A 15,436-nucleotide genomic window follows, 5' to 3' on the forward strand; every position below is an offset into this window, starting at 1 on the left:
CTAGAATGTATCACAGGTGTATGAAACTTATTGTGTTCCAGTTGCTATCTTTCGCTGCCCGCCCGTCTCTCGACTCCTCCACAAACCTCTGTCTTTCCACCTAGTGTCAGCAGACAGTTATGAGAGGGAGAGGAGACACGGAGGAGCAGGGCGGGTCTGCGTATTTCATGGTACGATGAACAAGGGCCCATATTAACAATGTCAGTTTTTTTTTTTTTACCTCTCTGCCCTGTAGATATTCCTTCCCATCCCCTTTCACCCTTTCTTCATTTCAGCTTTCACTCTCAGAAGGGGGCATGTGCAATACATTTTAGTAGTGCATTAGGCTGACTCACACAAGAGGAACTTTACCACATTGCTATTTACAACCTGAAATTCTAGGGTTTTGTGGAAATTTGTCCTTGTGTCTCCATCCTGGTGTAAACTGTCACGTCGACTGCTGCTCACAGAGACTTTCTTCTGTTTGTCATAATCGTCTGCGATTGCTTGGGATTTGCTTCTTCCCCAGAAGATCTTTTGGATGTTTGTTTTTTTCCCAGCTGAGAACAACTGAGTTTAACATCCAGCGATGCAGGCACCAAGGATGTGGATCGTGTTCGTTTGTCTGACTGGGACAATCTCATCAGGACTAAGCCAGCATGTGGAAACATACTTTGAAACATCTTCAGAGGCACCAGGTTTAGAAACAGCAGTGCTTCTTCCTCCAGCGACTAATACAGCATCAGATGCACTCTCCTCAAGCTCAACCCTTCCTGCTGGTAAGATGTTTTTTGTTGTTGTTAATGACTGATTGTTAAAGTAATTCAGCTCATACTTCAGATTGAAAAAAAAAACACAAACTTTTCTTTTTCTCTTCTGCTTTGACTTGTTATCATCACTGAAGAAGAGAGGGAGGATGAGCATCTCCAAAAGGAGGCAGAAGAGGAGATAGAGCAGCACAGAGCTGAAGGTGCCGTGGGGAGGAGGAGACGCGCATCCCCAGTGGAGGCCAATGCATACAGAATAGTACGAACACAGACATAAGACATGATTTCTTCATCTCTTCACTCGTTTAAGAACTGTGTCAGAGCGCACTGATTTATACCTTTGGTTTATGAGGTTATGTGGTGTGTTGCTTATCGTAGGCAGGGCTGGGGCGACCCCTGATGGGATGGAGGAAGCGTGGGAAGGGAGAGGAGGGATCCAGCGCTCTCATGGCCGTACTTAGGGAACTCCACGCAGAGAAGAGAAGGCTGATGAATGAGAAGAAAGCCCAGGAGGAGGAGGAGGAGGAGGATGACGACGACGACGATGATGACGATGACGACGACGACGATGATGATGATGACGACGATGATGATGATGAAGAAGAAGAGGAGGAGGAGGAAGAAGAAGAGGTTATTTCTTTTGGACAAATACAACCTTTGATTTTCTTCCAACCATCCAGTGAAGGTAATGAGATCATTTTCTTTTTTGTGTCAGGAAGAGGAAGAGGAAGAGGAGGAGGAAGAAGCAGAAGGAGGAGGAGAAGAAGAAGAAGAAGAGGAAGAAGAAGCAGAGACAACAGAGGTTCCCAGCAATCAAACTGAAACAGAGAGCAGCTTTACTGAGTCTCCTCCGGGCCAGTGTCAGACTGTTGACAGAGAAATCAGCTGCAGGGGCCTCGGCATGACTCAGCTGCCAATCATTCACAACCTGGACGCCACAAAGCTGGACGTGGCAGGTGTGTGTGTGTGTGTGTGTGTGTGTGTGTGTGTGTGTGTGTGTGTGTGTGTGTGTGTGTGTGTGTGTGTGTGTGTGTGTGTGTGTTCTGTCATTTACATCCTTACATCTAGGCTTATTTAAGATGAAATGGATTCAATTAGAAGTCATTTAGGAGGGAATACTATTAACGTTAGTGAATCGTTACCTAAAATACTGTACTGTTGTTTTGCTCGCTACAAAGTTCACTGGCTATTGACATTATTCACATGAATGTCAGGAGGAAAAGTCCAGCTCAAATATGCCAACATAACATGACCTCATCACCTTCCTATCAAAACACTTTACTTGTGTGATAATAACCTGAAATGTGATTTATCTTTAAAGAGAACAACATCAGAAGCCTCTCGCCTCCTGCTCTCTCTGGCCTGATCAACCTTGACGAGCTGGACCTGAGCAAAAATGAACTGGACGATGAGTCGTTCAGCCAAAACCCGCTGTCTGTGAGTATGGCATTGTGTATTTGGCATGTGATAAAATCCTAGAGGCCACTCGTTGTTAGTGATAAAATGCACCCAAAGGTAAATCCACGGAAAAGAATTTAAGTGCAGAGCTGCCGCAGTGCAATCTGCCTCAAACTTCTGATTCTAGTCCAACCTGCAGGGATTTGGATCCACCTAGTTTTATTTCTCACAATTACTCTTATTTATCAGTATGTAATGCAAAACCCAATTTGTCCACAAGACAAAATAAACAAAACAAAAAGTGCCCAAGGGAAAATAAACAGCTAAATGTTGCTGTTTACATGCACATATTTGAACTGTAACTGTCACTGAAATTAGTTAACACCGTCTGATGTCACAGATGCAAGCTTTATTTATTTAAGCCTGAAGGAAGGAAAGAAGGAAGGAAAGAATTGATAAATTCCTTAGAGCTAAAACATGAGCCACAGGTTGAATTGCGTTTCTTTTTTTTAAAGTGTTTTGACTAAGTGTCAAATTCTAAATAACATCTGTTACTGTGGTACTGGAAGAGTAAAACCTCAGTACAGATGGTGCAGCTGCAATTATTTACCTTTTCTATAGGTGCTATATACTGGCATGAAAAGCTCCCTCTCATGGAGAATCTGCAGCCTGCTACTTGTGAATGGGTGAATCTGTGAGTTAGACAGTTTTATGAGTTACTTTGCATCTAATTAAAATAAAAAGCAGGCTGCATCCTGTATCATTACAGCAATAAAAGAGCACTGAAAATTACATTAACTAATCCTTTCTAAGAATAACCCCTGGTTTAACCTCTAACTGACCACAGGCCAAACACAGATCCTGACCACACTGAGGCAGCCCACCACACTCTGACCAATCATTACATACCAGCACTGACATACTCTCACAGTATTGGCTGGATAAAACCTGTTGGAAAACAGATGCAGCCAATGATGTGGAGAATAAAAGGAAATTATTTTTAGAGATTTTTTTCCCTTGATTTCTGTTCACATCCCAGTAATGACAGAGGACTGATGGCCTGGCTGGAGGGATACTGCAAAAGATGCAGTCCACTGTTTTTATTTGACACACACCAACCACAGCAGCTTTCACCGAGGAGCCACACAGAGTGGCTTTACTAAAAATACACCATGATAGATGAGATGGAGATGCACAGATTTGACATTCTCTCATTTGGTGTACTTTGTGTTCTTCTGGGTAAGCTCAGAGGGGAAAATTGCGGATTTTCTGTGAAGTAACCATTTTGTCTGTTTTATCTCTTTGGCCCGTGCACCTCTCCTTTTTCTTCTGCTGTGTGTGTCACTCAGAACTTGACTTTTCTGAGGAAACTCAACCTAGATGGAAACCAGCTCACCAGGATCCCAGTACTGCCATCATCCCTTGAGGAGCTCAAGATTAACAACAACAAACTCAATACCCTCACCCCTCAGTGTTTCAAAGGTAGGAGTTGCATCAGTGAGCATCAATGGGGGGGAAAAAAAAGTTTAAATACTGACGATGATATTTATTTCCCCCTCTCTAGGCCTGATGAACCTGTTGAAACTGGAGCTGGAAGAGAACATACTTCATGAAGGCAGTGTGTCATCACTTGCCTTCAAACCTCTGAGGAAGCTGCAGAACCTCAAGCTGGATAACAACCGTTTCCGTTCCATCCCTCCAGGTCTTCCCCCATCACTTCAGGTGCACTGCTATGACTCTACTGAAATCCTGTGGGGAAAATCCTCCTCTTTAAGATTTTTCTTATTTGCATCAGATACAGGGAGTCTGCTTGGCCAGAGAGACAGATACTGACATGCAGACTGTTTGTCTGTCTGTTTGTTTTTTTCCTGTATAGAAGCTGGAAATGAATGACAATCAGATCGGGGTGGTGCCAGACAAGGTGCTGAGGGGCTGCAGTCATTTGAGGGTGCTGGAACTGAGTCACAACCTGCTGCATGAGCAAGGCATCGATGATCGTGCCTGGACCGGTCTCAAGTATGTCCATCCATCCATCCATCCATCCATCCATCCATCCATCCATCCATCCATCCATCCATCCATCCATCCATCCATCCATCCATCCATCATCATCATAATGATAATGTTCTGTAATCCCTGTATCAGCCACCAGAGGGCAGACTGGTGTCGTTTGGGAACCTAAACACCTTTGTCATTCTTTGTTAGTGGTTATCAGTTGATGATTATGGCACTGAAAATATGCAAAATAGTGCATTCCACTTAAAAGACAATATGGTTTCGGACAGATCAGTTCACTGTTCTTTTTATTGATATCAATCAATCTGAGTTTGACACTATGATTCATCCAGAATCACAGACCTCAACACACACTCACACCCAGTCAAAGTACCTTTAGCTGCTTTAGCATATCTGGCTTCAATATTGCATGTCTTTGGCTGACACTCTGACTGATACACACAAAGGCAGACATTCTTCCTCTCTTTTCCTCTTCTCTCTCTTTCTCTCTCTCTTTATCACACTTATACACACACACACACGCACGCACACACACACACACACACACACACACACACACACACACACACACACACACACACACACACACACACACATGCACGCATATCACAGAAGTTATGACAGCTGACTTTGTGTATTTAGATGAGCCGACGTGTGAAGGAGAGCTCCAGGGCAATGGTGTGCCTGTACGTGTGTCTGTGTATGGCTCCGTATGTGCTTAGATGGTGTGTGTGTGTGTGTGTGTGTGTGTGTGTGTGTGTGTGTGTGTGTGTGTGTGTGTGTGTGTGTGTGTGTGTGTGTGTGTGTGTTGTTTAAATATAGTGAATTCCAGTGGATTTTTCTTTGCTCCCTGGGATCCTTGTGAACCACAGTGGAAGCTTCAGGGAAAACTGAGAAAAAGAAAACGCAAAGGAGAGAATAAAAGTACAGAAAAGTACAACTGGAGTGACTTTAGATTGGATTGATACGACTGAAACGATTATTTACAATAGGAGGTGCTGTAGAAATCAAAAGTTGAGTAAAGCCTAAGCGGGGAATGTATATGACTGAAGAAATTATGAGATCTTGTAATCACAGTTTGGAAAACAGTAAAAGAGAGGTTATTATTCACTGGAGACAATTCTACCTGGCTGCACTAAACTTTCATTTGACTTCTGACTCTAGTATATGTGACGCCTGACACTTGACCTCATTAGCGAGGAGAGCAGCAGCGTTCCCATTGGCACTGCAGGTTTATTAGCCTCCTTTAAAATCTCCCCTCAGCACTGCATAGACAGTGGAGTGTGAACCAATTCAATTAACACCACGAGAGAAGATACCTTAAAGGGCGAGGGTCATTACTTCTCTGTGGGTGGACTCTGTCTCATTGTGCAGATAATGATTAGGTCCCTGCTGAAACGACATCTTCATCGTGTTGCTCTGCAGAGGTGTGAGACTGAAAGGATTTGAAGAAGGGGAGCAACAAAATGAAAAGTAAATTGCTTAATGACAAAATAAACTGCAGTGTGCTGGTTCTGGTTAGCGGAGCGCCTCTGTTCCATGTCATGAAGTCAGTGTTATTGTTGCCTCGTGCTGGGCTTTGGGGATTGGAGGTATGAGTGGAGGATACAGGGGGTTACAAGAAACCGGGGAGTGAAGCTTGGACCTGGACTCTGTCTCTTGCAGACCAAGCTGTCTGCCAGCAGCCCACTTCATTATGTACCTTGTTAAGACTGAGCATGTTAGCTCAGATCCGTTCTTCGTTAAAACAATCTGATATTATGTTATGAGCTTAATAACAATTTTTAGTCTTTGTTTTCCAGGTCCTTTTTTATGTGCTATGCTGAGCTGTAAACATATCCGAGTTCTGTCTCCAGTTTGTGTTCCTCTGGTTGTGTTTACAGATGCTGTCAATGTGTGGACATCATTCAAACATAAAACACATGCTTTTACAGCCAGAGCTGGAAAAGTGCTCTATTCAAGTACAATGCTTCTGTATTTTTACTTTTACTTGGAATTTTGCATACATGAATATGAACATGAATAGGCATTAAGCCTTCTCGTGTTGTGTAACAAAACCCAAATCTGCAGCAGCATACAATCAGTTTTGAAGTTGCTTCTCCTTGCTATATCAGTGTTCACTGTTGAGCTCATAACTGCAGCACTCTCTCTCTCTCTCTCTCTCTCTCTCTCTCACACACACACACACACACACAGCCTGTTTGCCGTCTCCTTCTGGCTCTTTAGGAACCTGTCATCTAGACTGACAGTCTTAAAAGCCTCCATATCTACTCATCTCTTAGCTGCTCAAAACTTAAAAGTAGACTCACATCACTGTTGCTGACAGACCTTACTCCAAACACATGTTCACTGACAGAGCAGAACATGCCTAAATTATGTTCTAAATGATTATATTTTATGGATAATATGTTTTAAATTACAATTCTTAATTCCTGCAATCGAGCATTTTTATTGGGAAAGTGATTTCAATCTGGACTCTTTTTGAGTGCTGCAGCATAACGTAACGGCCTTGTAAACGTGTCATTAACTTATAAAATATCAAGTAAAACTTAATTAAGAGGTGACAAAGTAATGGTGTCTTACTTTCTTTATGTTTAAACTGGAAGCATTTTTTTTGCTAATGGCATTGTATAACTTTTTTCCCACTTGGTTTTCATTAGATGAGTCATTTTGACAGAGAGGCTGTCGTTGGAGAGGGTCTCCACTTGGATTTACCATTGCTGCAGGCTGGGGCTGATTGCATGGAGGTGCAGGTTCAGTGATCATTACATCAAAATTGTGTTCTGACGTGTCTGAACGTGATAGGTCTTTCAAATGGAAGCTTTTTTTTTTATCTTTGGACCGGCGCAAATTGGTTTCATAATAAGCTTACATAAATGGGAAAACAAGAACACATGCACACGCCACCACGCCGATACACACCAACTTTGCTAAAGCATCATACTCATGTCAGGGGAAAACCTCCGACTTTGATTTAAGTGATCTTTGGTTCACATTTCAAGGTTTCCTGTTTGGTTATAAACACATTATATTGGGAGTGGCGGCCGTTCCAATCTGACACAGCAGTTTCTAGATACATTACACAGTGGGGGAATAGTATACAGTACTGTCTCAGTCGATTATCCAAGTCATATTCAGTGTTTAAACGAATCCAAATGTGCTGCAGTCTCTATTCAACAGATGTGAGAAGTGGCTAAAATGCTTCCAGATATCAGTCTACTTCAATAAATTCAGCGCACACAGAAGTCTGCGCCAAAATGACAAGATAAGCCACGGTCTGCAGTCATCCGTCCATCATACCGTCTATCCTCCACTCTGCCTGCCTACATTACCTAACCTAGTTGGTTTTGTCAGTGCGTAAGCCATCTTCTGTAGTGCTGGCATGGTGGGCTCGGCACAGATGGAGCTGTATTGTATTTGTGCTCAGGAGAATGAGACAAACCGCTCTGTGTGCTGGCTCCCATTGAAACTCAGCATCCCGAAGATGGGCAGGCCATCAGTTTGATTAATGGTCACCATGCTTTGCGCACATAAAAAACCTTTGGTTATGTGTAACAGTTGTTTTTCTTCTCTATAAATGTTTTAGAAATGAGGAAATTAATTCCAAGAAATAAATCTTTTGGAGGAAAGCACATTTGTTTATATGTATGGTATGTTGAGTTTCTATTGATGAATTTGCATTTTAAAATGCATGTTTTTGTTTGTCTCTATGCATCTCTGTATCTACATGTATTTTTATATATTTCTCCCTTTGTGTTGGTGTTTTTCTCTCCACATCATGTTGCAGGAACATGGGCCTGCATGTTCGTTGGTGTGTGCGCTGCACATCTGTGTAGGTGCCAGTGGGTGGGGGCGTAGAGGGTGGAGGACTCTGAGAGGAGAGGACTGTGTGTCCCTCTTCTCATTAATACCATGTGGAGCTCTAAGCAGCGGCGGACTGCAGCTGAGCTTCCTGGCAGAGATTTAGAATACAAATCAACAGCACACAACTGGTCTGAACTGGTACTGAGAACAGTGAGAGTGATAATATTTCAGGGTTTACATTTTCAAGCAGAAAGAACACTTTCACAGCAACCCTTAGGTGCCATAATCCTAATAGGTAAAACAAAAGGCCTGCTGCGCACACAGGGAGAGTTGGCTGGTGTGATTGCGTGTTTTGAATTAGAGCTGTTTTTGTGCTGTCAGTGCTCATTCCCCTGTGTCTTGACATGGTTTTCACTGAGACATTATGGTTGTATTGATGTGGTGTTATATTATATCTGTGTTTAGCGGAGAGGCATGTAACTGACCTAAGGTTTCGTGAAGTCCACAGTTGATCTCGTTTGACCAAACTATGGGAACATTGACTTATACTCGGCATAACCTACTGATAAATGATCAGACTTTGCTTAATGTCCTAATATTAGGTATATTAAGTTCATGTCATCGTCACACATCATTTATCTAATGGAAATATTGATCCCCTGCAAAAACAGCAGTGGAGAGTGTAACGTAGGAGTCAAAGCAGTGGGTTTACTGTAAGTCACTCTTTCAAGTAGCAGAAACACTGAAATCCCGAACATCAGTCAGATGCCAATCCCAGCATCTCTCACATTCGTAATTCTCCGCTGTCTTTGCTCCCTCATTGGTCTTTGTTAAACTTCGCTGTGTGGTCATTGGCTGGCCACCTGAGGATGTTCCGAGCCCATTGGCCCTTTCGGTGTGGTCTACGGATGGCGGAAGAACAGGAAATTAGGTTCCTCTCCTGCTGTGAGCTGTTTTGTAAACTCACAACAGCTGTGTGGGATCTTCCAACGAAAACACTGAGCCCTTGTGCTGCATCTTCGCTTCAGACCCATGAGATCTGGTCCCTATGTCTCCGGCAGTTGATTCTTTGTGCCGCAAACTAAACATTTGCATGCTCCTTATCGGGCCACTTAGCCACAAATTCCCCCTCAAATTACCATGCTCTCCTACAGTGCAGCCCCGTAGGCCCCATTATTTTCTCTCCTGCTGCTTCTCATGTCTCTCTCACAGCTTAGACCCCCACCCCGCCCCCCTACTTCTCAATCTCCCAGGTAGTACTATGCTTGAGACCAGAGTGACATCTGTTTGCAGCTTAACAACGTCAACAACTTATTATACGTATCAGACTGAGAATCTTGATTCCTCTGTGTGTTTCTTCCCCGCAGGTCCTTGGAAACCTTGGACCTGTCCCACAACCAGTTCACCTCTGTCCCAGTAAATCTGCCCCGTCCTCTCCGTACACTGAGTCTCCAGCACAACAGAATCGGTCGCATCCCTGGCTTCGCGTTCGGCCGCCTACAGCCCGGCCTACAATCCCTCAATCTGTCCCACAATTCCTTGAGCAACGAAGGTATAGAGCAAGTCTCTTTTGTTGGAACGTACCGCTCACTGAGTGAGCTCCTATTGGACAACAATCGACTGTGGGAGGTCCCTCGCCGTGTTCGACAGTTTAAGAACCTGCAGGTGCTGAGACTGGACAACAACCAGATCAGGTAGAACAACACTCGCCATTCAATCATGATGCAGGGATAGTGTTTCCATGCTTGGTAGCCATTCATTCCTAAAATCATTAGCTCTGGCAGCGCTGCTCCCTTTGGTAATCCCTCTGAGGAAAACAGTGAAGAAGGATATTGTTGCATATTCTTCTTCTTCCTAATGCTTCTTCATCAGCATTAGGATGAAGAACATGACTTTTGTTGTCACAACAATTTCTTATTCCTCTGTGAACAGACACAGCTTCTTTTTTGATTGAACACAGTAACACTGGAGACCAAAGCAACAATTATGATTTAGCTGCTGTGGGACACGTGTTCCTGGTCAGGAGTCACTGAGGTATAGCATTCAGTTTGTCGTGTATCTAAATTTAAGTGTTGTGTATGTTGTGGTTTCAGGCTGGTGAGGCAGTGGGGAGTGTGCCACCCTGGTAATACGGGCTCCACCTTGGCTTCAGTCCACTTGGAAAATAATCTACTGGAGGTGGAGAAGATTTCTCCAAAAGCCTTCTCCTGTCTCGCTGATGCCCAGGGACTGGTCCTCCGTCCACAGCAGAGGGACACGTACCAATAGGCTTCACAGATATGCAAAAATGACAAATGTGCATCATCCTGATGACACACAACTACACGAGTTCTTCTTGGGGTTTTCTGTCACGTTTTGCCTTCGTTGCTCACACCATTCATCATAATCATCATCCCAGAATCAGGCCCAGCTTCATCATGTAGTTTGCTTAGCCACCCAGAGCTTTCATTTCAGCATCAACAAATCCATTGTTTTCTTCCACATCTCACCTTTGATCAGGAAAATGACTGTTATGTTTTTGTATGTATTGAAGCACATGTGTAATTTACACAGTGATGGAACTGGTTATTATAAGAAATGTGTCTCAGTTTTGTAAAGGATAATACATTACAGTGGACTTCGGATTTGCACAAAATACAGTTCTATATGTTTTTCATTCTTTTCACTTGAGTATGTGATACTTTGAGAGTATTTTGACTGAAGAGGATTAAGTAATGTCTCAAGTTTGAGTCGGTGCTGTTTGCAGGACTTACAGAAAGAGCCTTTGTTCATGGTAAGAGGAAATAAAACTGTTTGGATGTGACATCTGCAGCATGGGGGTCCCTGAGAAAAAAGTGAAACTCTCTGGTGACACAGAGTGAAGCTAAGGAGCCCATTAGAAAGGAAAATATAAACATCATGCAGGTTCTGTATGACCAGATGAGCTCCAACATAAACATCTACCACCAGCCGCTCAGTAAAAACACACAGGGTCACTCTGACTGCGAGCTGGGCCCCAGTCGGAGCCTCCAAACATGTCGAGGTAACGTCATTCACTATAGGATTGTGTATGGTAATTGGGGCGCAAGTATGTATGTGTGCGTGAGAGCAGAGGGGCAGCCTATCACGCAGGAGAACACTAGGGGAGTCAGGAGAAAGGTGACAACCATGTTAGGGCTGAGCAGAGCTCGAGGGGGACAAAAAACAAGGAGCTCAATATTGAGCCACAATGCAGCGATTGTTCTCCGAAAGTCTCAAAGCTAATCAGTGAAAGATGAGACGAGTAGCAGTTCACGTCTAGTTGAGTCCAATAAGACGTGGCTGGGAGACAGAGAGAGAAGGAGATTTAAAACAGAGAGGAAGGCAGGGAGCTGGAGCGTGTTCAGAGCTCTTTTCCCATCTGGGAATAAAAGCCGCTGGAGCTCTGGTGCCCTGCCAGCCTTATTGACGAAGCAACTGCCCAGATCTCAATGTTCTCTCTGTGTCTTTCCCTCTCTACGCATCTATTGCCAATACTGTATCTCTCTGTCCATCTTTCCTGCTGTTTGTCCCTCTCCTCATGGCTTTCTGTCTCATCGTCCTCTTCCTGCAGGAAAGCATAAAAAACAATGCACCATTCTTCTGTCTCCCTCATATATGGTCATGAATCCTGTCAATGTTTACAGCTCTGTGATATACAGTATATGACATGAACGGGAGTCTTGCCCATATTAGTTGTTCATTAGTTACTCCATGATGTGAACATAACAGAGCCACAGGGGAAACGAGAGCAAAACCCTCCATTAAACTTTTTAATTCTATTTATTCCCCTCATCCGGTGTTAACATCAATCACTGAGGTTGAGGAGCATGAAGTGAACATGGCATGTAGACAAACTGAATCGCATTTCAAGCGACTGCTTTACACCAGTTCCTGCTGAGCAAAAATGAAACGATGTGTCTTAGCCATCTCACTCAGAAAAACAACAACAAACTAAATCTTTCATGAGAGCTGATGCAAAGCGCGAGCAACCCAACGCTCGAGTTGAGTCTCTTTCATTTGTCGACCCACCTGCACAATGATCCAACACACTTCACAGTACATCATTAAAAGTGAATGAATGTAATTAAAATGATCAAATGTTGAGCTGTGCTCGGTGTACTTAGTATGAAGTTGTAATTTACCGGCTGTGCACTTGTTGGGTTGACTATAGCCGGCTCCAGGTATGAGGTTTCAACACAGAGCGGTGTTTCTGCAGCTCAAAATGAAGAACGCAAGGTCCCCTGCAGATTCTAGAGTTACACACACACACACACACAGAAAGAAAGATGGAGGCAGAATAAGACAGGCAGTTAATGTGAGAGATAATGGAGCCAGTAGCTGAGAAAGTTAACAAGTAAATAAGAGTACAGTACATGCATGCTCTGAATATGTACCGTGAGCAGACACACACACACATATATTTATACTTTTCACTCTCTCTGCCTGGGCGTGTAATCACATGTTAGATTTCTGCTCTTAGTCTTGTGCATGTGGTGCAGTCTTCATTCTCCATAATTGTACAGTCATTTTGCAAACAGCACATTACTGTCTAAGAAACTACACATTCACATTTATACTGCAGTTCCTGCGCGTACAAGCAGTGCAAAGCTTTGCCTAAAAAACAGCCAGACTGCAGCACTTCTCTTTTTTTGCACATTCCCGTCTCTGTAGTTTTGCACAGATGGATTTCTTTTTCGTTTTGATCCTAAATGTTTAAACCTCCCCTCTGTGTGGACCCATCAAATGGGGTATTTTCAAATTTGACAGGCTTTGCCACTTCAGTGTCATCCATCATGCCGCGTGTGACATGACTAAACTGTTAAAACCGACATCACATCACACCCAACAGATGTTTCGCGTCCCACTGAGCTGAGGCCATGAGTCCGTTTGAAAGCGTTTGACCGTAGAGCGCCGTGGTGCTTTTCTTCTCCCATGTACTGTCTGTTCTACCCGGCGACAGCAGCTTCCTGTGTTTGTTATTGGAGTATGAAGGGTGGGAGGGAGGGAGGGAGGGAGAACGCTTGCTGATAAAATAAAAAGCACCAGTTCACACAGAATAACAGCTCAAAGAATTCCTCGTCCTGGCTCTGAAGCACATCAGAGAGAAGTGGGTAAAGCAGGGCAGAGAAGTTGGAGGACAGTTCCTTTGCTAGAGCATGAGATTGGGTTCCAGTGTGAAGGGTCAACTATTTGGATCAGCAAGAATGTGCTTACTGCAGGGTGCAAGGCAGCTAACCACTCGGCCATCAGCCCTGATGTTCTCATCCATGATAGCCTGCAACATTAACAAGCATGAAATAAACTCTATTGGGCTGAACTCCAAATCCAGAAACAAAACATGAAAACAACACTTTAGTCAATATTATTTTCTTCTCTCCCGCATAGAAAGGCACATACACACACGCATGGCAGCAAACAAGTGGGTGTGCTAATCTCTGGAGACACTTAAGTTGAACACTCGTAGGACAAAAAGAGTTTAATTTGGATGCCAAGCCCTCTAGCTACAGACCAACACCATAATCAACTGAACCACAGCAAGAGAGAGAGAGAGAGACAGAGAAATGGAGAGCGAGAAACGGAGTGTAAGGCTGAATCCACAAAATGGGAGACAGAGAGGAAGCAGGCAGAGAGGGAATGTTATCTACAAAAGCCTTTATCAAAATTGTGTCCCCTGCCAGCACTCCTCCTGGGCACTGATCTGTTCTGCTCCACGTGTTTTTTTTTTTATTACACCACTACGCTGCCCTCTTTAAGAGAAAGAGTTCCAATTTCATGATCAATCATCTCGATGATGAGGAAAACGATTATAATTTAATGCTAAAGCCCTATCTCTGCAGAGCTGGTAGATAATGTGCAGATCACTGCAAACGCTTGTGTGGCTGATTTTGTGCAGGGTCGGGAAGGCTCCCAGATGGTGTGGCTTGCCAAACTTGCTGTCTTGCTCTGGGTGCTGGCAATGCGGAGAGGAAATCAGAGAGTCAGTGAAAGAGAACACTTCATCCTGCCAAAACAAAATTTAATAGAAAACCGTGAGAAGACACAAAATCATACGTTTTATAATCACAGTCCTCGAAATACATTTGCTGCCTGATTTTGGTGAAGCTTGGTAGCATCGCAGTGTACTCTCCCAGTGCTAATCAGAGACAAATGTGTGACTTCGGCTTACGCAATTAAGTGGTGGTCAATTTAAAAAACAAAACAAAAAAATAGAAAAGAAAAGAAAAATATAAGCATGGCTCAGCAAATCTCATAAACACCCATGGTTTTAAGACAAAAACAATGCACTCAGCACCAGCTCCAGAGAAGGTGTTAAGACCTGGGATTCTAAGAGACTCTTTATCCAACCAACACTGTGACAACAACTCACACTCACTCACTTTCTGCAATTGTAAAATAATGCATGGAAACACCACTTTCCAGGAATGAATGGCCTCCATACCTCTCTAAGGTCTAACTAACATCATACTGCAATACGTCTTCAACAGAGCATATTTGAATACTATTGCATTACTACACACTTTTAGTTCCTCTTTTTTGTAATATTTCATTACAGGAGCAACAATAAACAGCTCACTTTGGTTTACCTCATTGTGCTACAGTATGCTGTAGTCGCTCTGTAGTGGAGTCAGTCTGAGATGTGCCATTCTTCAACTTGGGTTTTAACTGGCTGTGCTAAAATTACTATGTCCTGTGCTCTCTAAATTGGCTTTAAAAGCAATTAAATATGGCAATTACAGACCTCAGACACAAAGTTCAAATGAAGTCCATTGTCTTCATCCCTTTCTTCTTCTTGAGGAAATATCATAAGACATTCCTACTGGGGAAATGCTTTTCTTTTCTTTTTTTGGTACTGGTAATATTTCTAAAATTAAGATGAACACCCTGTAATATGATGAAATCCAGTGAATCAGCCTTTCCCTGACACTGTGCACCATATCAAATCTTTTTGCCACTGTGTCAGGATAGGGTTATTGTATATTATACAGTATTTTTAAAACTGAAAACATTTTGGGGCGCCAGTGGATTGAGTAGGCGCCACATGCAGAGGCTACAGTCTTCACCACAGTCCGTTCAAGTCCTGGATTTGGTGGCCCTTTGCTGCATGTCATTCCCCCTCTCTCTGTCTTTCTTAACTGTCTATTATTTATTTATTTAGAGGACAGTGCACATTAATGAACATTTCTGTAAATGTGCCAGTGTTAGCCAAAGCCTAACTTACGACTAGTCCTCCGGAATGATGTTACGTAAAACGACCTCAGGCCATTAAAATACACAAAACAAGGACACAAAGGTCATGAAACAAGGACACAAAGGACATAGAGGTCGAGACATCGATAGAAACACAACATATCCATGTAAAAAACAGAATCCATCAGACAATAACACTAAATGATAGACAGTAATGCAAAACAAAACCAATACATAGTGCAATACAGTACAGTGCAAGAACATATCCTATCAATTATAAAGGC

The 15,436-nt window shown here is 43.2% G+C and overlaps 1 protein-coding gene across 1 annotated transcript; it reads left to right on the forward strand.

Annotated features, from left to right (window-relative positions):
• Positions 1-931: 931 nt before the first annotated feature.
• Positions 932-10,232, forward strand: LOC310988102 (extracellular matrix protein 2; the record flags this gene model as incomplete). Its single annotated transcript, XM_083974617.1, has 9 exons — positions 932-1,005; positions 1,125-1,376; positions 1,462-1,702; positions 2,068-2,183; positions 3,494-3,626; positions 3,709-3,866; positions 4,021-4,160; positions 9,332-9,658; positions 10,058-10,232. The coding sequence occupies exons 2-9, from the start codon at positions 1,146-1,148 to the stop codon at positions 10,230-10,232; spliced, it is 1,521 nt and encodes a 506-aa protein (XP_083830743.1). The 5' UTR covers positions 932-1,005; positions 1,125-1,145.
• Positions 10,233-15,436: the final 5,204 nt, after the last annotated feature.

The sequence above is a fragment of the Trachurus trachurus genome (genome assembly GCF_905171665.1).
Source record: "Trachurus trachurus genome assembly, chromosome: 7".
NCBI lineage: Eukaryota > Metazoa > Chordata > Actinopteri > Carangiformes > Carangidae > Trachurus > Trachurus trachurus.